The sequence below is a fragment of the Symphalangus syndactylus genome, chromosome 15, assembly GCF_028878055.3.
Source record: "Symphalangus syndactylus isolate Jambi chromosome 15, NHGRI_mSymSyn1-v2.1_pri, whole genome shotgun sequence".
Taxonomy (NCBI): domain Eukaryota; kingdom Metazoa; phylum Chordata; class Mammalia; order Primates; family Hylobatidae; genus Symphalangus; species Symphalangus syndactylus.
In genome coordinates, this window is record NC_072437.2 from 21,967,190 (window position 1) to 21,993,735 (window position 26,546).

At 42.2% G+C, this 26,546-nt stretch overlaps 1 protein-coding gene across 10 annotated transcripts in view; it reads left to right on the top strand.

Annotated features, from left to right (window-relative positions):
* DOCK9 (dedicator of cytokinesis 9) overlaps nucleotides 1-24,232 on the top strand; it is a 296,690-nt gene extending 272,458 nt beyond the window's left edge. For 5 of the 10 annotated variants that reach the window (XM_055244502.2, XM_055244508.2, XM_055244499.2 and 2 more), the window contains 8 exons: nucleotides 6,778-6,900; nucleotides 7,610-7,723; nucleotides 9,260-9,406; nucleotides 11,886-12,096; nucleotides 16,616-16,806; nucleotides 19,604-19,704; nucleotides 19,840-19,978; nucleotides 22,974-24,232. In XM_055244502.2, the coding sequence (XP_055100477.2) occupies nucleotides 6,778-6,900; nucleotides 7,610-7,723; nucleotides 9,260-9,406; nucleotides 11,886-12,096; nucleotides 16,616-16,806; nucleotides 19,604-19,704; nucleotides 19,840-19,978; nucleotides 22,974-23,096 (1,149 nt within the window). In that variant the 3' untranslated portion in view covers nucleotides 23,097-24,232. Of the gene's footprint in view, nucleotides 1-6,777; nucleotides 6,901-7,609; nucleotides 7,724-7,930; nucleotides 7,937-8,389; nucleotides 8,426-9,259; nucleotides 9,407-11,885; nucleotides 12,097-16,615; nucleotides 16,807-19,603; nucleotides 19,705-19,839; nucleotides 19,979-22,973 lie in introns of all 10 variants that reach the window. The other 5 variants (XM_055244506.2, XM_055244498.2, XM_055244501.2 and 2 more) reach the window with 2 other exon arrangements.
* The last annotated feature ends 2,314 nt before the right edge of the window (nucleotides 24,233-26,546 follow it).

Below are 26,546 nucleotides of genomic sequence, written 5' to 3' on the forward strand. Positions count from 1 at the left end.
TTGATAACCATCAAATTGTGAGACTTATTTCATAAATACTTACTAAGCTCTATCTACTTTATCAACTTTCCTATTTCCCAGCCATTTTGGAGACTCCCTTGTTGAAGCCCACCTTTTTTTATTTTTTTTAGCAAATGTAACAGGTTCTCCCATAATGAACTCAATTATCTATATCATGTGGTACATACATATATATCAATACTTATGTGCTACTTAAATTCAGGTTTCATTGTTATTAAACTCTTCACTTGTTTATAATTTGACTACACAAGAGTAAAAATAGCATGTATTCAAATCATAGTTTAGGCTAGATGTGGTGGCTCACACCTGTAATCCCAGCACTTTGGAAGGCAGAGGCTGGAGGATCATGTGAACCCAGGAATTCAAGACCAGCCTGGGAAACATAGTGAGACCCTATCCCAACAAAAAAAAAAAAAAAAAAAAAAAAAAGCTGAATGTATTACTCTGTTCTCCCGCTGCTATAAAGAACTACCTGAGAATGGGTAATTTATAAAGAAAAAAGGTTTAATTGACTCACAGTTCTGCAGGTTTAATAGGAAGCATGGCTAGGAGGCATCAGGTAACTTATAATCATGGCAGAAGGTGAAGGGGAAGCAAGCACATCTTACATGCAAGACCTGTCTCAAACAGACAAACAAAAAACCCCAAATCTTAGTCTATCAGTTAAAAACATTTGACTCAGGAGACCACCCATAAATTCTGTTTGTCATATATTTAATAACTGACTAAATCTAGGGCTACTTAAAATATACCTGAAAGCCTGCTGTATACAGATATCTTGCTTGGATACACAGACCATCATTTTAAAACCAAGTAATAAGATCTTCTTTATATAATACCTTATTGTCTGTTATGGTAGTTGATGCGTGTCTACGTATGTTTTTATGTCTCATGAAATTATCTACAGTTGATTATTAATTTATGTTTGACTTAGGAAGCTCCGAATGTGCCAGTTCAGTGAACATATCCCTTCCCACCTCCACAGCCTCATCTCTTACCACTCTGATTGCGATTTTAGATTCCAGGCCCTCAAACTACATGTGAATCCTCCCGTGCTGTGCTGCCTTCACCCTCTTGCCTTTGCTTGGGCTGTTCCTGCAAACTGGGCTGTCTCTTCTCTTTTCCTTCATATTCCCACTCCCACCTTTCACTTTCACCTGACTAACCCGATCCTCTTTTCAGACCCAGCCAGTCATCACTCTCCTCAGCTTTCCATGCCTCCCCTTCCCTTGTGGCTGGACGGATGCCGCTCCTTCCTGCCTCCCTGCACATTTCATTATCAGTGCACTCCTGCCATCTTTTACCATCTCTTCCTGGACCTTGCTGCCACACGAGACTCTGGGCTGTAGGAGACAGGGAGCATTTCTTCACCTGACCTCACTACCACCCAGGGACTCACTGACTACTGTTAAATGAATCAGTACCCGTTGCTCTCAAGTCAGAGTGCCTGCCCCTGCGACTTGCATTTTGGGCATATATTTGAATTGGGTTTTCCTCTCTCCTCCGTGTCTTACCATGTATATCACGTCTCTTCCTGTTGGTGGTCTTGAGTCTCTAGTACGTCAGTTCTGGCTGCTCTGAGGATGACCGTGTGTGTCTTTGAGGAAGCAAATTTCATTCATGACACATGGCCTAATAGACCATCCAAAACTTGCCGTTCACATTTGGTAAAAATCTATTGAGTAATTTTTATAAATTATAGAAACTTATTCCTATTTATATAGATTTGTTTTGTAACCCCACTGTCAAGCATTGTGCCTTGCATGTAGTAGATGCTTGATAAATGTTTGAACAAATGATACAATAGGTGGGTGACTCAATGATGTGGTGGTGAGGACACATAGTTGTAACTTTGGTAACTCTTTGAGAAGAATTTTTCATTTTTAATGAGACTGCATTAAAATTGCACCAGATTATTATTATGCTATAACTGGTATGGCATGGAGTTAAGACTCTTTACGTCTCCAATCTGATCCACAATGGACAGGGTGTCATTGTAGATTTACATCTGCTGTGTGGACCATGGCTTACTAGTGGGCTGGTTGTAGTTTTCCACAAATCTTTACGTTTCTCGGCCGGGCGCGGTGGCTCACGCCTGTAATCCCAGCACTTTGGGAGGCCAAGGCGGGTGGATCACGAGGTGAGGAGATCAATACCATCCTGGCTAACATGGTGAAACCCCATCTCTACTAAAAATACAAAAAATTAGCCAAGTGTGGTGGCAGGCCCCTGTAGTCCCAGCTACTCGGGAGGCTGAGACAGGAGAATGGCCGTGAACCTGGGAGGCAGAGCTTGCAGTGAGCCGAGATCGTGCCACTGCACTGCAGCCTGGGCAACAGAGCAAAACTCCGTCTCAAAAAAACAAAACAAACAAACAAACTTTACATTTCTCTTTGAAAAGGCCCAAAAATGAGAACCAAAGGGGCCAAATGATTAGTCTATAAGTAAACCTCAGGACAGTTTTAAAATGGGAAAAGTTCTATGCCCTTGATGATTTCATTATCAGAACGATGCCTTGTTATACAATATGTCTTCCCCATGGGAAGCTGGGTCCTCTTAGAATTCTTCCACCTCTACTGCAGTCCCACAACACCGCTGAGAGTAAAGATAATAAATACACACTGGCAGTGTCTTTGACCTAAGATATGCCAGAAATGCAAGGCTTTGGTAAAGGGAATCTTAGCTTATTTCCTTACAGACAAGGACAGCTATTATTATCTAGTAATATCATTAATATTACTAAGAAAAGTACACATTGATTCACTCATCTGATAGATACTAGACTACCCAATGTGTATGAGACCCTGTGGGATTACATAGATTATATAGCCTAGTAAAAATTAAGGTTATTTTATTTTATTTTGAGACAGAATCTGACTGTCACCCAGGCTGCAGTGCAGTGGTACAATCTCAGTTCACTGCAACCTCCTCCTCCTCATCTGAAGTCATTCCCCCACCTCAGCCTCCCAGGTACCTGGGACTACAGGCATGCACTACCATGCCCAGCTAATTTTTTTGTTTTTTTTATAGAGATGGGGTTTCACTATGTTGCTGAGGCTTGTCTTGAACTCCTGAACTCAAGCAATCCACCCACCGTGCCTTCCCAAAGTGCTGGGATTATAGGCATGAGCACTTAGGGAGGCCGAGGTGGGTGGATCACTTGAGGTTAGGAGTTTGGGACCAGCCTGGCCAACATGATGAAACCTTGTCTCTACTAAAAATACAAAAATTAGCTGGGCGTGGTGGCACACGCCTGTAATCCCAGCTACTTGGGAGACTGAGGCAGGAGAATCACATGAATCCAGGAGGCGGAGGTTGCAATAAGCCAAGATTGCACGACAGCACTCCAGTCTGGGCGACAGAATGAGACTCTTGTAAAAAAAAAAAAAAAGGACGTACTTCTTTATAATGCAGATACAAAGGAAAAGAGTTGGTGTGAAAACCTTTTCTGATTTCTTCGTGTTTTTTGCTGCTATGGTGGTTACTACATGTATCTGGCTTTAGTGTTTGTATTTATGAGACCTGCAATAAAAGCAGGAGAAAACTGATGTACCTTTTAATAAGCACCGGTACAGAGTTCAGTCACACAAATGACACTTTCATGACTCGTGTGCTATAAATATGACGCAGGAGGTAAATGGTCTTGCTTAGATAGCGTTTTCTGGTAAATTGAGTCACAACTGCTTTAAAAATGTTTATTTACTTTGAATCTGTAATCTTTGTAGGCATTAGTCCTGTAGTGAAACATTAGGGCTGGTAATGAATAACACAGGCCTTGCCCTTCAGTTACAGTATTGTGAAGGATATAAACATTTTCAAAAGCAACTATAGACCCTTAATAAAATATTAGTAAATTGAAGGCTGGGTGCGGTGGCTCATGCCTGTAATCTCAGCACTTTGGGAGGCTGAGGTGGGTGGATCACCTGAGGTCAGGAGTTTAAGACCAGCCTGGCCAACATGGAGAAACCCTGTCTCTACTAAAAATACAAAAAATTAGCCGGGCGTGGTGGCACATGCCTATAATCCCGGCTACTTGGGAGGCTGAGGCAGGAGAATCGCTTGAACCCGGGAGGCAGAGGTTGTGGTGAGCCGAGATCACGCTGTCACATTCCAGCCTGGGCAACGACAGTGGAATTCTGTCTCAAAAAAAAAAAAAAAAAATTAAAATTAAAAATATATACATTAGTAAATTGAATCTAGCAATACATAAAACAGAGAAATGCATCATGACCACGTAGCATTTATTCAGGGAGTGCATAGTTGACTCTGCATTGAAAAGCCAATCAAATTAATTCATGATATCAACAGAATAAATAGGAAAAACCATATGATTTTCTCAGTAGATGCATAAAGAGTATTTGACAAAATTCAACATCTATTCATAATTAAAAAAAAAAACAAAAAAAAACGAGGAATAGAAGGAACTTCCTTAACCTGAAAACAAAAAGACTGTCTACAGAAAACCTATAGCTACTGTCATGTTTAATTGTGAAAGACTGAATGCTTTGCCCCTAAAACTGGGAACAAGACCATAATACCTGCTTTACTGACTATTCACTATCATGCTGGAGGTTCTAGCCAGTGTAGTAAGGCAAGAAAAAGAAATAAATCTTTCCATATTCACATAAGACATAGTTATAAAGAGAAAATCCCAAAGAACTTGGAAAATAAACTCCTAAAACTGTTAAGTCAATTTAGCAAGATCACAGCATACAAGATTAGTATACAAAAATTAACCTTCTTCATTCTTATACTATGGTTTTACTATATAGTTCATGATTACTTAATATAATTTTTAGAAACAAGCTGGATGATATTTAATCTTATTCAAATAAAGCACTTTTCTTTAAAGTGATCATCAAAATTTTAAAACAGTGCTATTTACAATAGCATAAAAAATGTCCTGTGGTTTGGCACAAGGATGGGCACATATATCAGTGGAATAAAACAGAGAGTCCAGAAGTGGACCCACATACTTATGATCAGTTGATTTTTGACAGAGCTTCAAAGGCAATCCAATAGAGAAAGCATAGTCTCTCATCAAATGGTATTGAAACAATTGGATATACATATGCAAAAAAGAATATTTACACTTCATTAGAAAATAACCCAAAATGGATCATAGTCTAAAATGTAAAATGTAAAATAGACACATATGTAAAACTATAAAGCTTCTGGAAGAAAACATAAGAGAAAATCTTTGTGAACCTGGGTTAGATAAATATTTCTTAAATATAACATAAAAAGCACAATCCAGAAAATAAAAACTTGATAAACTTTGTAAAATTAAAAACTTCTGCTCTTTAAAAGACACTGTTAAGAAAACCTAGGTATAGGCTTGGGACTGTGGCACACATCTGTAATCCCAGCACTTTTGGAGGCTGAGGCTAATCACATGAGGGCAGGAGTTCATGATCAGCCTTGCCAACATGGCAAAACCCCATCTTTACTAAAAATACAAAAAATTAGTCAGGCGTGATGGTGCACACCTGTAATCCCAGCTCCTGGGAGGCAGAGGTTACAGTGAGCCAAGATCATGCCACTGTACCCCAGCCTAGGCAACAGAGCAAGACCCAGTCTCAAAAAAGCTAAAATAAATTTAATATTAAAAAAAAAAAAAACCTAGAGACAAACCACAGATTGAGAGAAATAGTTACAAATCACCTATCTGGTAAAGGACTTTTATCCACACCACACAAAGAACTCTCAAAATTCAATAATAAAATAAGCGATCCAGTAGAAAAATCAGCAAAAGATTTGAATAGACACCTTGCCAAAGCTATTTATAACAAATCAACAAATTAAAATTAATTCAGCATCATTAATGAAACCCTTCTAAAATGGGCTCAAACATTAGAGATCAAGTATTGGATCCCACTGGGACATTCCACAGAGAGATTATCAATCAATCCAAACCTTTAACAGAGTTATTCATGACACGATCACTTTGCTGGGCAGCAGAAGGGAGGCCCTTCACTCTGCTACTAAGGCAGACAGGCCCCCTTCCATGGCCATGAGATGAATGCCAGCTCAGCCAAGCTACAGTCTGGTAGGAGCATTTCTTAGAATTCCAAGCTGGGGTCCAAAAAATTCACCCTGATTGGCCTGCTTAGGTCACATGTCCACCCATGATGAAGCAATGACTGTGGCCAGGAAACAGATTTGTGCTGATTAGTGGAAGTCCAGGCCACAATTCTTGAGCCATGGGTAGTGTTAACTTCCTCCAAAGTTCAAGGGCTTTAGTGGAAGCAGAGTAACTACTCAAACTTCAATTGGTAGAAATGTCTAAGGTGAAGCAGGCACGGTGCCCACCACACTCCATCACTAAATCCCTTTAATTTATGTTAAAATCATGCTTAGTAAGGCTCCATGTCTTAGCATTGTCATTGTTCCTCAGAAAAGAAAAAGAAATTTCTAGATGATATTTATTAAGACAACTAGGAACAAAAATTGAGAGCCCCTGTGATGGTATCAGTGTCGGTTTTTCCACGTATTATGCAGTGGTGGAGGGTGATCCTTTTTCGCTTTTGCTTGTGACCATGATTGAAAAAATGGCTCCCTAAAAAAGAATGTGGTGATGAAAAAATGGCTCCCTAAAAAAGAATGTTGTTATAAGTGTGGAAGTGAGTGTTGACACATGTTGTCTGTTGTGAAAAGTTCCTCCTCGCAGTCTTAGCACTTAGCATTCTGCAAGGGGTGCCATGTCACATTCCCCGTAACGCTCTTCTCTTGCTGTTGGCCCTCCTCTTTGATCAGGACGTGCTGATGGAGCTCCTTGAGCAGTGCGCAGATGGACTCTGGAAAGCCGAGCGCTATGAGCTCATCGCCGACATCTACAAACTCATCATCCCCATTTATGAGAAGCGGAGGGACTTTGAGGTATGGGAGTGCCTTTTTGTTTTTTCCCTGTTTGAGAGCCTGACGCTGTGACATATACCCAGACCCGCGTATGTGCGAGAGAGGAAGCAGGCCACGGGCCAGTGATGAGCGGGGGAGTCTCTGACCCTCCACGTTACGCTGAAGGTGGTGGCCAGTCATCATCTCCAAATAGTCATCGGGTATCACCCAGACCTGGGCCCCGCCTCTGTGGAGACCCCCACATCTCAAACTACAGGGTAACCACCCGGCACCCCACTTTTGAAAGGCTGCCATGGACAGAGTTTTGTGATCACCAGGTGTCCCTTTTCTCAGAAAGCTTCCTTACTCCACCTGCGTGAAAAAATGGTGTCCCTTCTGCCCATCCTGGCCTTGGGAGGTCATCCAGTTTCTCTAGGCATATCAAACGGAGCAGGAAAAGCAAAGGCCAAGAATCACGTTGGGGAACCATCTCTGACATCGCACCTTAACTTGAAAACAGGGTTTGCTTACTCTAATGTGGAAATGTGATGGGTCCTCACATGTGGGCTGGCCTTTGGGTGGGAAATGTTACCATTCATTAGTGATCACTACAAGTTGTACAGCCAAAATGTGTGTGTGTGTATTTTTACTCAAGTTCGAGGACTTTTCACCTCCATTATCACATTTGTTATTTTAAAATCGACTCTCCTGTTTGCACATGGGAAGAAATGGGCTTTGTTCTGCTTTCCAGAGGCTGGCCCATCTGTATGACACGCTGCACCGAGCCTACAGCAAAGTGACCGAGGTCATGCACTCGGGCCGCAGGCTTCTGGGGACCTACTTCCGGGTAGCCTTCTTCGGGCAGGTGAGCCTCCTGTCCATTCTGCAGACTGTCCTAAGTCCTTTAAAAAAAAAAAAAAACTATAATAATAAAGTTATATCTTATAAATTCTGTTTTCTGTAATTGCTAATTTGATGAATTTGTCATATTTAGTATGATTCTTATCTTCCTCAGTAGTAAACTTTCTGCTTTTTTTCTTTCTTCCTGTCTTTTCTTTATTACTTTCTTAAGGCAGCGGTAAGTTCTTCCTCCATAAGACATTCTTACAACATCTTTGGTACTTCAGTGTGGTTTGCAAGTTTCCTTTTCAAGTCTGTATGTTTATCTGTCTAGTTATTACAAACTCCAAAAAAATTAACATTTTATTCCATTTACAGAAATAAATCACCTGTTTTCTTATATATATATATATTGCATGTTTTAAACCAAAATTAAGACTTTCTGGTGTCCTTTGTGCCTGTGCATCTTTATCCTTTGTAATATAATATCTCCACAAGTATATTTACAATTACAGTATTTCAGAAACCCTGTAGAAAAGGGTTTATCTAAATTTAACTTAAATTTTAACCTTCAAGTCTCTAACATTATTAAATGGTATAAATTATAATACATATATTTAGGGCATGTGGTTTTCTATGAGCATTATATAACCTTCAATTTATTCTGTTATTGTCTTTTATAACTTTATAGCAATACCAGTTTACAGACAGTGAAACAGATGTGGAGGTAATTACAGTAAATGCCTAAAAAGCAAGTAATATAGTGAAATTACTGCATCTAAACTCCTGGTTTGATGTGGATGTTTTTTGTTTCATGCTAGCTTGCATTTTTTTTTTACTGTTTTGTGCACCATTTTCTCTCTCTTAATTTACATGAGAAACTTTTAAAAAATTTTCTTTTAAACATTAACCCCAGTTGGACTTTTTAATTTTCAACCTTTTTCACTTCCCATGCAATTCTAAGCCTTGTAGTCAAACATGATTGGTGCTAAAACAGATGATGACTGGTGATATGAAAATATTTTCTGATATTGAGCTACAGGTCTTTAATATTTTTTTCTCATCGGTAAAGCAAAATACAATTTTTACAAGCTTTACATAACTTTTACTAAACCTACTCCAGACCCCCAAACGCTTCAGTTCATGCCATAAAATCCTGTGTGTATGGGAGCCGTCAGGAGAAGGGAGGCATGTCCCCTTCTGAGCCTGCCTGCCGTGGGCTGCTCATCATTTTCTAGTGAGTTTTGCTTCTTGGGAAAGTGAAACAGGCTTGACTCCCATTAGACTTCCCTGGGACAGCACAGTCTTGTTTCCAAAATCTCTCATTTCACTCAACACTTAATGACTGCATTCTTGAATAAGTTTGCAATTTTGTGTTTTTCCTTTATCTTTGCCCCTAGACTTCATGTTATTAGCATTTTCTTTCTCATTCAGAAAACCCATTTAAGTAGGATTTTTAGACTCATTCCTTTTTTTTCCCCTTGTAATAAAAGAACACTTCCTAGGTGGTAAGCCTTAGGCTTACATTCAGGGATTGCTCTAATTGTGCTTTATGTCACAGGGATTCTTTGAAGATGAAGATGGAAAGGAGTATATTTACAAGGAACCCAAACTCACCCCGCTGTCGGAAATTTCTCAGAGACTCCTTAAACTGTACTCGGATAAGTTTGGTTCTGAAAATGTCAAAATGATACAGGATTCTGGCAAGGTATGACCATGTTTGGATAAGTTTCATAGCAATGTAATGTTGTGATTGATTACATATTATATATTTTTAAATGTGTATAGAAAAAAACTCAAGAAAAATATTAAGGATCCTTGGCCATGAGTGGCAGGTGTATTTTCTTCCTAATACCTTTAGTGCTTTCCATTACATGCTTGACATTAAAAAATCTTTATCGCCTAATTTTTAAAACATCTACTTTTACAAAATAATTAACATCTGATGGGATATGTCATTTTTAGTCCAGCTATTCGGAAACTCTGACAGAATGAGGCCCGTGGCTTTGCTACTCACTGCACCTCTCCGTGCACGTAGCACATGACTTGCCACTCTATCACTGACAGCTGGATGTAAGGACAGGTGAACAGATGGGCGGATGGGTGAATGGACACATGGACAGGCCAAGGAATGAACTCACCAACAGCGTGACTGTGGGAATGGCGATCATTTTCTGCTTAGAGAGCTGTCCTCTGGCATTCTGTTCTCATGAAGACCCTTTTGGAACCTGCACCTTTGTCCTGTACCTTTGTGTGTCCCACCCTCCTCAGGACATCTCCAGGAAGTCAGGTCTCCCTCTGCTTCCTGAAGGTGAAACATGGGGCAAGACGGTTTCACTCCCACTGCCTTTAAATTATTCCTGCTAAAGAAAGTTAAGTTTTAATAGGTTTGGATACAATTAGAATGAATGGCCAAATGGCTTTTTCTAAAATACAAATAATAACTTTTTTTTTTTTTGAGATGGAGTCTGGCTCTGTCACCTGGGCTGGAATGCAGTGGCACGATCTCAGCTCACTGCAATCTCTGCCTCCTGGGTTCAAGAGGTTCTCGTGCCTCAGCCTCCCGAGTAGCTGGGATTACAGGAGCGCACCACCATACCTGGCTAATTTTTGTATTTTTGGTAGATACAGGGTTTCACCATGTTGGCCAGGCTGTTCTCCAACTCCTGACCTCAGGTGACCTGCCTGCCTCAGCCTCCCAAAGTGCTAGGATCATAGGCGTGAGCCACCGAGTCTGGCCCAAATAATAACTTCCTATGACTTTATGTATTTTCTTCTAAAGTTTCAGGCACTTTTCCATCTGTTTTTCATTTTTTCTTCACAATCATCTCTGTTTTGAGAACAGTTCTCTTTCATTTGCCTGCCTTATACCAGTATGGTCTCCATGTGCTCTGCACAGTCATTTCTTTTGTGTCCCTTTTTATTGCTCTAGAAGGTTAAATACAATTAAAATGTGCAAAATTGATTTGTTGATTTGTCTTCCTAATAAATTAGCTTTTGTTTCTGCATAGGAAATGCCTATGTTTAATTCTCTATCATGTCACAGAAATGAAAGTACCACCAATTCTAGCAATGTGGTTTTAAAAGCATTTATGTGTTAAACAGAAACTAAATTTATTATTAGATTAGTCTAGATTAATCTGTACCTGTATTAAATTAATTGATCTGCAGCTGTTGCATCTAATCTCAGCTGTCTGTAGATTAATGATAATTTGGAGGCCTAGCTTCCAAACGTTATTGCTAAAATAAACATTCATCTCTCTAAGCCAAATATATTAAAAATGCAGTTTAAGAAACAATCAGAGAAATCCAGACTGGAGGTCATTCAATAAGAAAACCAGCACTTTGGGAGGCCAAGGTGGGCAGATCACCTGAGGTCGGGAGTTCGAGACCAGCCTGACCAACATGGAGAAACCCTGTCTCTACTAAAACTATAAAATTAGCTGGGCATGGTGGCACACACCGGTAGTCACAGTTACTCGGGAGGCTGAGGCAGGAGAATTGCTTGAACCCTGGAGGCAGAGGTTGCAGTGAGCTGAGATCGCGCCACTGCACTCCAGCCTGGGCGACAGAGCGAGACTCCGTCTCAAAAAAAAAAAAAAAAAAAAAAAAAAAAAAAAAAAAAATTCAATGTTGTGGGAAAGATGAACGATAGGGAATTCTTCTAAATTAAACGTGACTAGGGACATAACAACTACATGTAAAGTGTGATTGTTGATTAGATTCTGATCCAAACACAGATATCTATAACTAACATTCTGGAGACACTTGAAAACTTGTTAATGTAGACTGGGTATTGGATGGTATTAGGGAATCAGTGGTAATTTGGGTAGGCATGATAATGTATTGCGGTTATAGAAGCAAATGTCCTTATTTTTAGGAGAAGCTGACTATAGTATCCTGACGTGTACCACTTACTTTGAAACGGTTCCACTGGAAAAAAAAAAGTCTGTGTGTGTGTGTGTGTGTGTGTGTGCACATACATAGGTGTGTGTGTATGTATATTTGAAACAAATATAGCAAACTGCTAGCAGTTGTTGATCCAAGTGGTGGATGTGTGGATGTTTGTTGTACTCTTTTCTCCGTTATATTTACTAATAATAAAACGTTGGAAAATACCATGTAGGTAAGGACTGAGTGATTCCTTCACGGAGCACCAATCTCCCATTGTGCTATTTCAATTAAAGGTCAACCCTAAGGATCTGGATTCCAAGTATGCGTACATCCAGGTGACTCATGTCATCCCCTTCTTTGACGAAAAAGAGTTGCAAGAAAGGAAAACAGAGTTTGAGAGATCCCACAACATCCGCCGCTTCATGTTTGAGATGCCATTTACGCAGACCGGGAAGAGGCAGGGCGGGGTGGAAGAGCAGTGCAAACGGCGCACCATCCTGACAGGTATGGGCCCCAGAAGCCACATGGACACGAGCCCGGACGCCTTGCCAAAGAGCTGTCCAGAGGGGTTCAGAAGCTTCAGGACTGGAAGGGCCTTTCGAGCTCAGTTAGCCACCCCCACACCACACCCTTTTCAGTTTCACATTTATCTAGTGCTTCCTTTTGAATACTTGGGATGTTTTTCTGTTTATCTGTTGACACTTCCTTCTTCCACAAGACCAGACGCTCATATCCAATCTAAGGTCACTTACCCTTCTGAGAATCTGATGAAAATGGCGGGCCTTATGTGCCCAGATGCTTTTGCACACAGTCTAAGGTGACTTATGGACTCCAGGTCCAGCAGCCACACTCAGTCCTGGGTCTCCGCACAGGGAGGGACCCGTCTCACACACCCATCTCAGGTTCCAGCATGGACCTGCTCAGCGGTCTCAGGCTGTGAGTAAATGGGATGTGAGCTTGGATCGCCCCACATCATTGCCCCCGGGGGCTGGCCAGCTGCCACTTGAATGCTTTCTCTGCCAGGAAGCTCACTGCATTCAGTGGCTATCCACGAGTCCAGCTTAGGCAGTTTTCACTGATCCCTTTGGCACTGTTTAGCCAGTGAAAACCCACTCTGGGAAATGTGTTTTGCATCATTTCCTGGTCCCTGGCAAGTGTCCAGTCATCCTGGGGTGATTTTTACCTTCTGTGGGAGAGCTTGACCCATCCCTGCCTCGTTAGGGTCAGTGACATCACTGGGGTAACCTAACATAAAATGCTTTCTTGACCAAGAAATATCAGTGGGAGGGCCGTTCAGAATGCCAGGTGTGCCAGTTTTCACCACACGTCTTCCAAAGAGTGGCTCTAGTTAAGTCAGACCAGGAAAGGGCCTGCTCCCCGGAAGTTGGGGTTTCTATCTGGGTAATTAATACACACTTTCATAATAAGCGGAAGGAGCGCTGTGGAGATGCTGCACCCAGGTGCTTATCAGCTCTCACCGGCGACGTGTATGCTTTAAAAAGACAGATTGGATGGCGTGGTGTTTGTATCTCAGTAAAGCTGTTACCAAAAAAAAAAAAAAAAAAAATACAGGTTTTTATGAATTAGCCCAGGACAGCGTATTGCAGGGAGCTTTTCACACTCCCTATGAGGGAAATGAGATAAAAGTTAAAACAAAACTGTGTTCTTAAAGTGTCCCAAATCCTGCTTGTAAAATAAGAAGACAGCATATATAAAGCACACATAATATTGTCCTCACAAACATCACCCCACCTCAAATAATTTAATTATTTTTTTAATGCACACATCAGTAGCAAATTCTCATTAAGCCAAATAACTGCACTTCGAGATGGAATCACTTTATGGGAATCACCAGCTTACAGTGTTTATGGTTCAGCTGTGATGACTTTCCTTCTGACCCTTTAAGTCACTGGTTACCCAAGGTTGGTCCAGGACCAGCAGCATCAGCACCCCCAGGGAACTTGTTAGAGATGGAAGTTCCAGGTCCCCACCTCCGAAACTGCTGGATCAGAAACTCTGGGAGCGGGGCCCAGCTCTTTGTGTTCAACAGGCCCTCCCGGTTATCCTGGTGCATGCTCAGATTAGAGAACTGCTGCCTTTAATAAACCTGATTCACTGCTGAGTCAGGGTCAGGATTTTTTAGTATGGTTATTGTTAAGGCAGTGTACGGATTCATCAACATTGATTGCCATAGGCTGTTTTCCCAGGGCACATTTCTCCAGGGTTACAGTTCATCATTTTGTTAGAGACTACTTTAGATTAGATAAAGCACATTGAGTAATGCTCTGTATCTGCGGGAACAAGGGGACAGAGAGTGCGCTGCAGAGAGAGGTGGGGCAGACACCTGTGTTGTTGGCTTGGGCATTGCCGTCCACGGCTGTGGGTTGAGACAGCCTAAGCAATGGCGAGGCTGTCCTGGGGGTCCTGTAGGCCTGGGTCACAACCTCATTGTGTGACCTTGGGCAGATCACTCTTCCTCTCTATGCCTTAGTTTCCTCATCTGTAAAATGCGAGTTAGGACACTTATCTCATTATATTGTCATAACTTTGTAAATAGTAAGAAGCAGGGGAAGGAATGTTCTTCATTTTTTGCTAGATTTCATCTGCTATTGAGCTAGATACACACACCAGGGCATTCTGAAGGCTGGACCTGAGGGTTTTCCCTCAAGTTATCAACCCCTCAGGTTCTTCTTCCATTGCATTGCTTCCTACCTAACCTTTGGCCTTCCAAAGGTCAAAGGGAGCCCAGGCCTTGCCTGCCCTCTACACCAGGAAAAGGCTCACCTTCCTGGGTAGTTCCCAGTCAGCTGACTGTAACTGTGCGATCATTTGAAAAACCTCATGATCACCCTCCAGCCTCCTTCAGTGGAAATTTCTGAGCCTGTCCCAAAGAAGGGGGGCGAGGAGAAGCCTCTGCTCCTTCTTTCATGGAACTTTTGCCAAGGAGTTTCTTCCCAGTCACTATTCCAGAGTCTTCCAAACCTGGATTAGCCTCCGGCCCTCCACTTTCTATTCAAGACACACAGACCAGCAGTCACCATACTTATCACTGGGCCTTCCCCGTCCTCCTTTCTAAAGGGCTGGCTCAGTCGGTCACCTAATTGTCCACCTTCCAGAGCCAGTTTGGACTCTCATGCAGCCATTTGGGCAGTAATGCATTCATTCATTCATCAAAATGTATTGCACACTGACCATGTTCCCATTGGCATGCTAATGAAACAGACATCTGTGGGCCTGTGCAGCTGGCATTCTAGCCAGAGGAGACAGATGATAAACAGTACCCAGATGAGTAAATATACCCGTGGTGGAACATGATCTGTGTTCCAGAGAAAGCAAAAGGAGACTGGGAACCTGGAGTTGACCTCCTTCCTCAGAAACAGGAAGGCAGCCCCACTCTTCCCCTGAAGCACAGCCCTCAGTCCAAATACAAGCAGGCCTCTGCAAGCACTGCCTCCCTGACTAGGGAGCAGTGAGGCCGAGTCCTCACCATCCTACCAGGGAGCTTTGTGGATCCCCAGTGCTACCACTTAAAATCTGTGAAACCAAGTCAGGAACCCTTCACCTTTCACTGATAAAACATTGGGAAAAGGCAGCAGGCCTATAAGTACATGACAAATGTGGTTGCCTCAGGGTGGACATGTTTTCCGCCTTTGTCCAGATGTTGGGTGGCCCATCGGAACTCTGTTTCACAGGGGCTGGCCCTGTTTCCCATCCTGTGATGAGTCCTTCCCAATTAAACTCTTCCCTAGCCACTTGCTAACTAGAGATCAGGACCACTCCCATCTGACGTTTGCTTGTTCAAAAAAAAAAAATAAGCTTTTAAGTACATATCTACTGCCTATTAGTAAATATATGTCAAGTGAGAATATTATAGATATTTCTATGTTATATAGAGCAACAAGAAATGTGAAGTAGCAAATGAGAACCTGCTGTTTTTCTGTTCATTTTTAAATTAACTCCTTTGTGTTGATGTTTAGGTATCTCATTATGTTAAAGGAAAACAATATTAATCAGATTTTTTTGTTAAAAAATATCTAAGAAAAAGTAAATATTTTTATTTTTATTTCTTATTCATTGCTGTAAGTTTCAAAATACCTTTATTAGCACTACAGCTCCAAAAGTTTGTGAATTTCTGGTTCATGAAATCCTTTGCTTAGGAGTATATTCTTTGTGTTTTTTTGGTTTGGGTTTTAGGGGAGTGGTTTTTGTTTTCTTTTCTGAGACAGGGTCTCACTCTGTAGCCCAGGCTAGAGTGCAGTGGCACAATCACAGCTCACTGCAGCCTTGACCTCCTGGTCTCAAGCCCTCCATGTCAGCCTCCGCAGTAGCTGGGACTACAGGCATATACCACCGCACTCAGCTAATTTTTGTATTTTTTACAAAATTACAAAAATTAGGTTTTTGCCACGTTGCCCAGGCTGGCTTGAACTCCTGGGCTCAAGTGATCTACCAGCCTTGGCCTCCCAAAGTGCTAGGATTACAGGTGTAAGCACCGTGTCCACCCTAGGAATATATTCCTATTTATTATTTTCTACTGATTTCTCAGCTTTGTGCAAACTTAGCATGTGATTCAAAGTTATTCTATGGACAAAAATGAATTTTCTCAAGGATATTTTTATGGAACTATTTTCTGGATGTAATCTGTTATGTAGTATCTCAAAATTGTTTAGTCTTTTTTATATTGTCAAAGTCATCTTATATCCACTAACTCATTCAGACCTCAGAGCTTCCAAGGAAGGTTTGAGTGGGGAATGATAACCTGATTTATTGAAAGACACGCTTGTCACATTAAAAGGATAACAAGGACCCAACTCTCTTGACTTTATGAGCTACACGACTGTAAAGGAAGACAATATTCTAGCTCCACCAAGTAGTAGTATGTGTCTCTGGCAAGCTTTGGGTTCCTTATTTTAAAAATGTAAGTAATAATGACATCTGTAATAATCACTTCTGATAATAATCAGCTCAATAACACTAAAGCTTGTGCAAGCCGTGCAGTAATTCTGGGGCTCACCCTCTGCAGCCATACACTGCTTCCCTTATGTGAAGAAGCGCATCCCTGTCATGTACCAGCACCACACTGACCTGAACCCCATCGAGGTGGCCATTGACGAGATGAGTAAGAAGGTGGCGGAGCTCCGGCAGCTGTGCTCCTCGGCCGAGGTGGACATGATCAAACTGCAGCTCAAACTCCAGGGCAGCGTGAGTGTTCAGGTGAGCCAGGCACAGCAGGCCGGAGGGCAGCAGGGGAAACCCTTGCCCCTGGGTGACTTGAGAGTCGTTTCCACCAACAAGGTCTACTTGAGAGCCTCGGTTTACCAAGTGATCCCTGCTCCCTTCCCCCAATGTCTGTGACATTTCTCCTGATATCAGAGGGGGAGGAAACCTCATGATCCCTGTCTCCCACCCCATGAGGACTGACTGTCTGTGGGGACAAGAGCCAGATCTCATACACTACCCTGATTTGTGAGTATTTGGGTAATTCTGCGTGCCTGATTAGAAGCATCAAGACTCTTCTAAATACAAAGAAATGTGGAGAGCAGTAGATTTTCCTATAAAACTGTTGTTTGCTGTTTTCTATGAAAATTGTATCCAAAAAAGTACCTTAAGTTTTACTCTCTTAATGGCATTTTTGATTAATGAATTCGTTATTTTAATATAGCCCGATCAATCAGTTTTTCTTTATTGGTAGCATTTTTATGTTCTCTTTAAGAAATCTGTGTCTACTCCAGAATTTCACGGATGTTCTCCTAGGTTTTCCTCCTTTGCTCAGCATCCACATCTAGGTCTGCAGTCCATCTGGGATTGATTTTTGTGTATGTTATAGTGTGAGGGTCAGGATATATTTTTTCTATATGACCTTCCAAGTGATGTACACAATTTATTGAAAAGATCATGTTTGATCTAGATACTAACATATATGTTCAGTTTGTGAAAATTCATCAAGCTATACACTTGTGATATATGTGCTTTCCCGTTTGTATATTATACTTTAATAAGAGGTTTTTAAAAAGTTATCTTACTTAGCTGGTTTCCTAGTTAATTGGTAAATGTTTAATCACTTTCTCCAGTAACAAGTATGACTCTTACTTTCTGGTATTTTTGAGTGTATGTAGTTCAAGCACATGTTTGTTCATATGTATATGTACATGTGTGTATATATGTATGTGTATGTCCTACTGCTCTATCTTTCAAGAAGGGTATGTTTATGAAAGTTACATGTAGATTATAATGCATAGGTTTTGGTTTTTTTGGTTCACTTTCTGAAATTATATTTTGTCAACTTCCCATCAGATCCACGCTAAAGAACCATGAGTTGTTGCCCAACATTTTTGTGTCATTCACCACAAAAGCATTTACAGATGTTTTTAATCTCTTTCCTTATAGTCTCAAAGACATATGTGCCAAAATAAGTTAGCAAGTGAACATAAGTATTCCAGCAACGTGAGTGATTATGTAACAGGTCCAGAGGCCACAATTTTCTGTAGCTAAAAACAAAACCACTCAATCAACATGATCTGGGAACATCCAGCCCCTGTGGAAAGGCCACCGGAGGGGTGTGGCACCAGTCCAGGGTAGGGCTGGACCATTGAGCTTTGTAAAAGGCAAAATATGCCCTGCTAATTTGATGGTAACCTTAGTGTTTTATAAAATTCCCAGTCATCTTAAAAAGCAAGAAATTCCATGTTAAAATGAGAAGATTAAGTTTATACTCATATCTACCAAAGTAACAACAAAGTTGCAGCCAGAGGAAATTAACTTTATCGTTTTATTTGCGTATTTCTGTAATCGTTTCATCAAGCAGCTCACTTGCGCTGCAGCTTTACTGGGCAGAGCTGTCTGTGGAGCTTCTTGTCATTGCACTCCAAGATCTTGTTATTATACCTTATGGAGTCTCATCAGCCTTCCTCTTTCTATCTTCTTCAAATACGGACCGTCTCGTATCATTTTAGACAATCAGTCACTTGGGTCATCTTCAGGTGATGAATATGGTTCCCCCCACGCACCAGCCTGATGCTGAGTTCCACCCTCACGCATCTTGGGCTGTTCACCCATTGCCCCCAGCTCAGAGGTCCCCCTCTGACCACTGTGGCTGGAACCTGGAACCCTCCTGTCTCTCCACATCTGGTGTGAGTTCCTGTGGCTCAGTTTTCCTGCCATTGCTAGACAAGTCCTGCCTACCATGGGTCACAACCACACACGGAGAGCTCCCCTAATTCCTTGCTAAGCTCACCAGACCTTCCGGGAAATATCAAGCAGTGACCACATAGTCACGTTCTTTCCCAGGCTGTCTCAGACGCCTGGAACATTCTTCTTCCCATCCCAGTGTGTCCAGCCTTCTTTCTCACCACATTCTTACCTTTACTTACTTATCCAGAATCAGCAGACCCTTCTTAGCTGCTTGCAAGGATGGTGCAGGGTTCTGGTTCAGTCACCGTGCTGTCTGCTCCTAACATCTAGCTCTCCAGCACACCACAAATGCTCACTTCATCCCAGGATAGCAAATCAGTTTGCCCATGGCTGTCTATACCATTCAATGAAATGAACAGTTGTTTTTAAAAACTGGAATAGTTACTGTATTTTTCAATTTTTCACTGAATTCACCAGATTGGCCTGTTAGTTCAGTGTAGTGCAGCACAAATCCCAGTAACTAAACACCTTGGAAGTAAGAATCCTTGACGGGGATTTGGAAGACCTGGGCTGTGATCTCTGGTGTTTTGCTTATTGACTCTTCAAACTTGAACAGGCCCCTAAGTTTTCCAAGCATTGGTTTCTTCTTACGTAAAGTAAACCAACATCACAAGTGTCCTGAAGATGGCTGAGATCATGGAATCAAGTGGTGTGCAACAGAGTGAGCTTTGTGGTTTCTTTTTGGGCTTAAGTTCCTGGAAGGCAGGGATTGTGAGTAGCTCACGCGAACAGGCTTTTTAGTGCCTGCAAACTGAAACTGAACAGATGATCATGGTGATTTTCTTGCTAATGCAATTGAAAATCTTTGCTCTTTGTCTAGGTCAATGCTGGCCCACTAGCATATGCACGAGCTTTCTTAGATGACACAAACACAAAGCGATACCCTGACAATAAAGTGAAGCTGCTTAAGGAAGTTTTCAGGTAAAGCACACTGAAAGCATATTTTTCTCTTCGAGTATCGATCATTTCTGTGCTCATTCGGGAGAGAGATGCTGCTGGTTGGACTCATGACTTATCCTCTGCGTGCCTTTGTTTCTCCCACCTGTACCATTCCAGGCAATTTGTGGAAGCCTGCGGTCAAGCTTTGGCAGTAAACGAACGTCTGATTAAAGAAGACCAGCTCGAGTATCAGGAAGAAATGAAAGCCAACTACAGGGAAATGGCGAAGGAGCTTTCTGAAATCATGCACGAGCAGGTAAGGGTCGCACTGGCTCCAACAACTTGGAGTCCTTGGTTAGGGGTTTCAAGTACACCCTATCATGACTTAGGCCACCTGATATCCTTCCAGAACTGTGACATCTGAAGGAGAATGTAGCATACCACCCTCCTGCCATGCTCTAGCCCCAGGTCATTTGGGAACAGCTGACAGATTGCTCATATGCTGTTATCTACAGCAAGCAGGGGAGAGCGGGCCTGCCTCCTCGTGGCTCTAAGAGGTGGCCGTGTTTCCTAAGCTTTCTCTCTCCCCACCCCCGTCTAGCCAAAGGGAAAAGAAAGGAAAAACTCACATGAAAATATCCATACTGTTCTGACAACTGTATTCCTTTAATTCTTTGAAAAAAGCAGGACTTGCCAACCTGGTTTAAGGAATTACCTGTTGCATTCAATGTTTTTGCTATTTAAAAATACAGACTGATTCCATTTTTGACGATGTACAGTGGGCCTTGGCGCCCCAGTGGATTCTTCCTTTAAGTTCCTTGTCACTACGGCCATCTTCCCTGATTATTTTGCTGTTATCTCCTTCCTGTGGGTTTCTTCAGTAGGATTCTATGTGTGGGCTCAGTTGTCACAGAGGAGACGGTGACCCGTACCCAGGGAATGCCTAGAGCAGCATCCACATTGTTTTTTTGTGAGGGGTCTGTCTCAGTCACTGTCCTTTCTTTATAATTGACATTAGCACCTTGATAACACAGAACTGCTCTGTCTGGCCCCTCCATTACCGTCCTTCAGTCTGGCACAGTGGAAGCCAGGGCCGTTTGTGGAGTTACCCTATCCCCCGACAGTTTAGTTAGGACATTTTCATTGCAGGAAACGAACGTCAGTGTGTGAGCTGTAACTCACTTGCTTTTTTTCTCCTCCATGCTAACATGTTCAGCTGGGATGGTAATGTCATTTTTAAATTTTATTTTTCTGATAATCTGACTCAGAAAAAGCTATTACTTTTTTGAGTCTGAGCAACTGCAGACATTGGCATAATGACAGTACATGGGCAGAGGAAAGCACCCTCTTCTGGACATTTTAAAAAGTAGAGGCCAGATGTGGTGGCTCACTCCTGTAATCCCAGCACTTTGGGAGGCCAAGGCGGGTGGATCATCTGAGGTCAGGAGTTCGAGACCAGCCTGGGCAACGTGGTGAAACCCCATCTCTACTAAAAAATACAAAAATTAGCTGGACGTAGTGGCACACACCCTAGTCTCAGCTATTCGGGAGGCTGAGGCAGGAGAATTCCTGGAACCCAAGAAGTGGAGGCTGCAGTGAGCCAAGATTGTGCCACTACCCTCTAGCCTGGGCAACAGAGCGAGACTCCATTTCAAAAAAAAAAAAAGTAGAAAAAAATTGAAAAGATTAGAGAAATGAATGTCTGAATAAGCAGAACAGGAGGGACTCATGGGAACCAATTTTTGGAGAAAACTTGAGATCTTTTCTGTGGAGCCTCCAGATTCCTATAGAATGGAGAGTTTGGTCAGTGGGTGCCAACATGGGGCACCAGAGAAGATGAAAGTAGTAAGAGATCATGGGCTGAAACTGTTAAACTCCCAGAGTACAGGGATATTTAATGCACTTGCTGTCAGCTGCACCTTGAACTTCCCATTATGCCAATAGCTGTGAAGACTGACCCCTTTGAACCCCTGAAGGGCCGTGGTGGGGGTAGACTTGCTTTTGGTGTTTCCAGGGGAGCCTCTGCTGGAGGTGAAGACCTACACTCAGATCCCTCCAGGCACCACTGGGCATGGAAAGATACTTGTTCAGGGTCAGAGGAGTAGCCACCCTCTCCCAAGATAAAATCTGTAAGACCCTGAGAAAAGGAGGCAGGAGAGAAACACAAATGCTCCAAATTCATTTTTGAAGGTTTTTTCAAGGTCAAGGCTAGGTTGTGTCCCAGTCAAGCACATGTAAGTAGACCTCACGTTGCCTTAAGTAGACCTCACGTTGCCTTACGATCTGGTGAGCGTAGAAGGCTCTCCATTCACTAGCTTTGTAAAAGAAACAAAATGTGCTGTTCTTGACTTTCTCCTTATAATCCTCACCTGAAAACAGCCATTTACTAGATAAGCCGAACATCTCCCTCTGTAAACCAGCAGCCAGGCTTTCCGGGTGCGCGTCACTCATGTGATGGAGTGAATGTAGACTTGCGTGTGTGATGTGGGGTGCAACACTTTGAGAAATATCTCCTTGCATCCTTATACTCAGTAAATTGTGTTGCACATGGCAACATTGCCTTAAACTGTAACATTTTGTTACACTTGGTAACGTGTCACACATGGCAACATTGCATTGCGTTACATATGATAAATGCATGGCAACATTGCATTGCATATGGTTAACATTGTGTCACACATGGCAACATTGCATTGCATATGATAACATTGTGTCACACATGGCAACATTGCATTGCATATGGTAACATTGTGTCACACATGGCAACATTGCATTGCATATGGTAACATTGTGTCACACATGGCAACATTGCATTGCATATGGTTAACATTGTGTCACACATGGCAACATAGCATTGCATATGGTAACATTGTGTCACACATGGCAACATTGCATTGCATATGGTTAACATTGTGTCACACATGGCAACATTGCATTGCATATGGTAACATTGTGTCACACATGGCAACATAGCATTGCATATGGTAACATTGTGTCACACATGGCAACATTGCATTGCATATGGTTAACATTGTGTCACACATGGCAACATTGCATTGCATATGGTAACATTGTGTCACACATGGCAACATTGCATTGCATATGGTAACATTGTGTCACACATGGCAACATTGCATTGCATATGGTTAACATTGTGTCACACATGGCAACATTGCATTGCATATGGTAACATTGTGTCACACATGGCAACATTGCATTGCATATGGTAACATTGTGTCACACATGGCAACATTGCATTGCATATGGTAACATTGTGTTGCACTCAGTAACATTGTGTTTCTGTCCTCGAGATCTGCCCCCTGGAGGAGAAGACGAGCGTCTTACCGAATTCCCTTCACATCTTCAATGCCATCAGTGGGACTCCAACAAGCACAATGGTTCACGGGATGACCAGCTCGTCTTCGGTCGTGTGATTACACCTCACGGCCCGTGTGCGGGGACTTGCTTTGTCGTTTGCAAACTCAGGATGCTTTCCAAAGCCAGTCACTGGGGAGACCGAGCACAGGGAGAACCAAGGGGAAGGGGAGAGAAAGGAAGTAAAGAACTATGTTATTTCATAACAGATTTTCTATAGGAGTTGTAAGAAGGTGCACATATTTTTTTAAATCTCACTGGCAATATTCAAAGTTTTCGTTGTGTCTTAACAAAGGTGTGGTAGACACTCTTGAGCTGGACTTAGATTTTATTCTTCCTTGCAGAGTAGTGTTAGAATAGATGGCCTACAGAAAAAAAAGGTTCTGGGATCTACATGGCAGGGAGGGCCGCACTGACATTGATGCCTGGGGGACGTTTTGCCTCGAGGCTAAGCTGGAAAATCTTGAAAATATTTTTTTTTTTCCTGTGGCACATTCAGGTTGAATACAAGAACTATTTTTGTGACTAGTTTTTGATGACCTAAGGGAACTGACCATTGTAATTTTTGTACCAGTGAACCAGGAGATTTAGTGCTTTTATACTCATTTCCTTGCATTTAAAAAAATACGAAAGCTTAAGGAATTATGTGAGCTTAAAACTAGTCAAGCAGTTTAGAACCAAAGGCCTATATTAATAAACACAACTATGCTGAAAAGTACAAAGTAGTACAGTATATTGTTATGTACATACCATTGTTAATACAGTCCTGGCATTCTGTACATATATGTATTACATTTCTACATTTTTAATACTCACATGAGCTTCTGCATTAAGTTTAATTGTGATAAATTTGTGCTGTTCCAGTATACGCAATACACTTTAATGTTTTATTCTTGTACATAAAAATGTGCAATATGGAGATGTATACAGTCTTTACTATATTAGGTTTATAAACGGTTTTAAGAATTTCATCCTTTTGCCAAAATGGTGGAGTATGTAATTGGTAAATCATAAATCCTGTGGTGAATGGTGGTGTACTTTAAAGCTGTCACCATGTTATATTTTCTTTTAAGACATTAATTTAGCAATTTTATATTTGGGAAAATAAAGGTTTTTAATTTTATTTAACTGATCACTGCCCTGCTGTAATTAAACATTCTGTACCACATCTGTATTAAAAAGACATTGCTGACCATTTGGGGTGGCTGCTGGGTGTTTATTGTTCAGCAGTCCTAAGGGAACAGGATACCAAAATCCTCAGGGTGAAATCAAACGGGGTCTGAAATTTTCTTTAAAATACTTGAGCAGGGGAAGAAAAGAATGGGTAGAGACCACGGGACTGACAGAATGCTGGTCATTGTGGAGGCTGAAGTTGGGTGCGGGGGAAGCATGATACCAGTTTCTCTGCTTTTGGGGAAGTTTCCGTGATACGGATTTCACAAGCAGAGGGGTCGCGTCTTCAGAGGACCCGGATGAATGCTTTGTTGGACCGTGGCAGGATCTAAATCATACCAGTTACTCCCAAGTTCACATGGGTACCTCGCTAGCTCTGGCTTTTCCCCTTCGGCTGTAGCAAGACGTCCATCTTTATCCCCTCGCTTACTGGCTTTCGAGATGAGAACTCTGGGATAGTGCATAGGCGGCCAGGCACACCCCCTGTGCCCTACGTGGTCAAGATCCCTGAACCGGGTCACATGATGGCTCCAAATGCAGGTGCTGTTCCTGCTTCTGATGTGCCCGGTGTCCCCAGCAGGTAGGTCAGCCCCTTGTCACTCAGCCCCATATAGTTCTATTGATGGAACTAAATAAAATACCGAACAGAATAAAATAGCTAGGTTTTTGCCTTGCAGGGCTGTCAAGGCTGTCTTTTTACGTGATCAGTTAAGGAAAGAAAACTTGGAGTGCTGTGCACCCCATGAGAACCCAGCCTTCTTTCTCAAGACCTAGCAGCTAAGGGTCTTGTGGCATCTGAAACATTTGCTACCTACCAGTGGTAAGGCAAGAGGTCTTGGGAAGAGACAAAGAGGTGGCGAAGGGTCGCCATGACCCACCAGAATCCACAGCCCATTTATGCACTCATGACGCCATTGGAACTTACCCAGCATATGTTTGTTCCGTGTTGCTGACATCCCAGCCCAGGCTAATAAACCTCAAGGCAAACATCAGCATGTCTGGGAGAAGAGCCTGGCGCTGAGCTGGAGTGTCTAGTCATAAACGCCTCATCTAGAAACCATAAAACTCAAGTCACCATGTAGTAAGATAAATAGAAGTCTAGAAAGAGCCCCTGTCAGATAAAGGTAAGTTTGGAAGGCGGCCAACCCTTACTTATGACAGGAGTGGAGAGAGGAGCCGTCTCTAAGTTGGGAGCATCCTGCAGGGAAACTTCCATATCAATTAAATCTTTCCTTCGTTATGTACAAAGCCTGGTGGAGCATTTTCTTGGGAATCTGTATTGCTATTCTGCAGTAAATGTCGGAGTTTTTCCCATAGGTCCTACTTATTCTTTCTTTTAACTGAGGTAAAATATACATAAAATATATCAGTTTAACGATTTTTAAGTGTAAGATTCATTGGCATCAAGTAGATTCTCATTGTGCAACCATCGCCACCCTGCATCTCCAGGTGCTCATCTTCCCAAATTCACGCTCGGTGCTCATTAAACAGGAACTCCCTGCTTCACCCTCACAACACTGCTTTTGAAGCAACACTGGAATTAAAACTCTGGTTAAGACCTTGTCCGGGATATTAGCCAGGTGGGAACAAATAGAGACAGGCCCTTGCACAGAGGACAGCTGCTGAGAGCAGGACTGCAGGATGGCAAGGTAACCTGAGTGACAAGAAGCAGCCACCCAGGATGGTTTAATCATATAACTCAAAGTAGTGACTCCATTCCAAGAAAATGTGATCTCCATCCATGGGGGATCGTTTGTATAAACCGTGGTACATCCACACAGTGGAATACTGTGCAGCTGTAAAAATCTGCTCATTTAATGTATACAATTTGGCTGGGCACGGTGGCTCACATCTGTAATCCCAGCACTTTGGGAGGCTGAGGTGGGCAGATCACTTGAGGTCAGAAGTTTGAGACCAGCCTGGCCAGCATGGTGGAATTCTGTCTCTACCAAAAATTCAAAAATTAGCCAGGCATGCTGGCAGGCGCCTGTAATCCTAGCTACTTGGGAGGCTGAGGAACTACAATCGCTTGAACCTGGGAAGCAGAGGTTGCAGTGAGCCGAAATCACACCACTGTACTCCAGCCTAGGTGACAAGTGAGACTCTGTCTCAAAAAATAATAATAATGTATACAATTTGATGAGAGCAGACACGCATACACCTGTGATACCATCACCACAAACTGAGGTTAAAAAAAAAAAAAAAAAAACCATAGTAAAATATATCCATCACTTCCAGAAGTTTCCTCGTGCTCCCCCCTTATTTTGTGGTAAAGACATTTAACACGAGATCAACCCTCAACAAATCCGTAAGTGCGCAATAACAGTAATGCATAT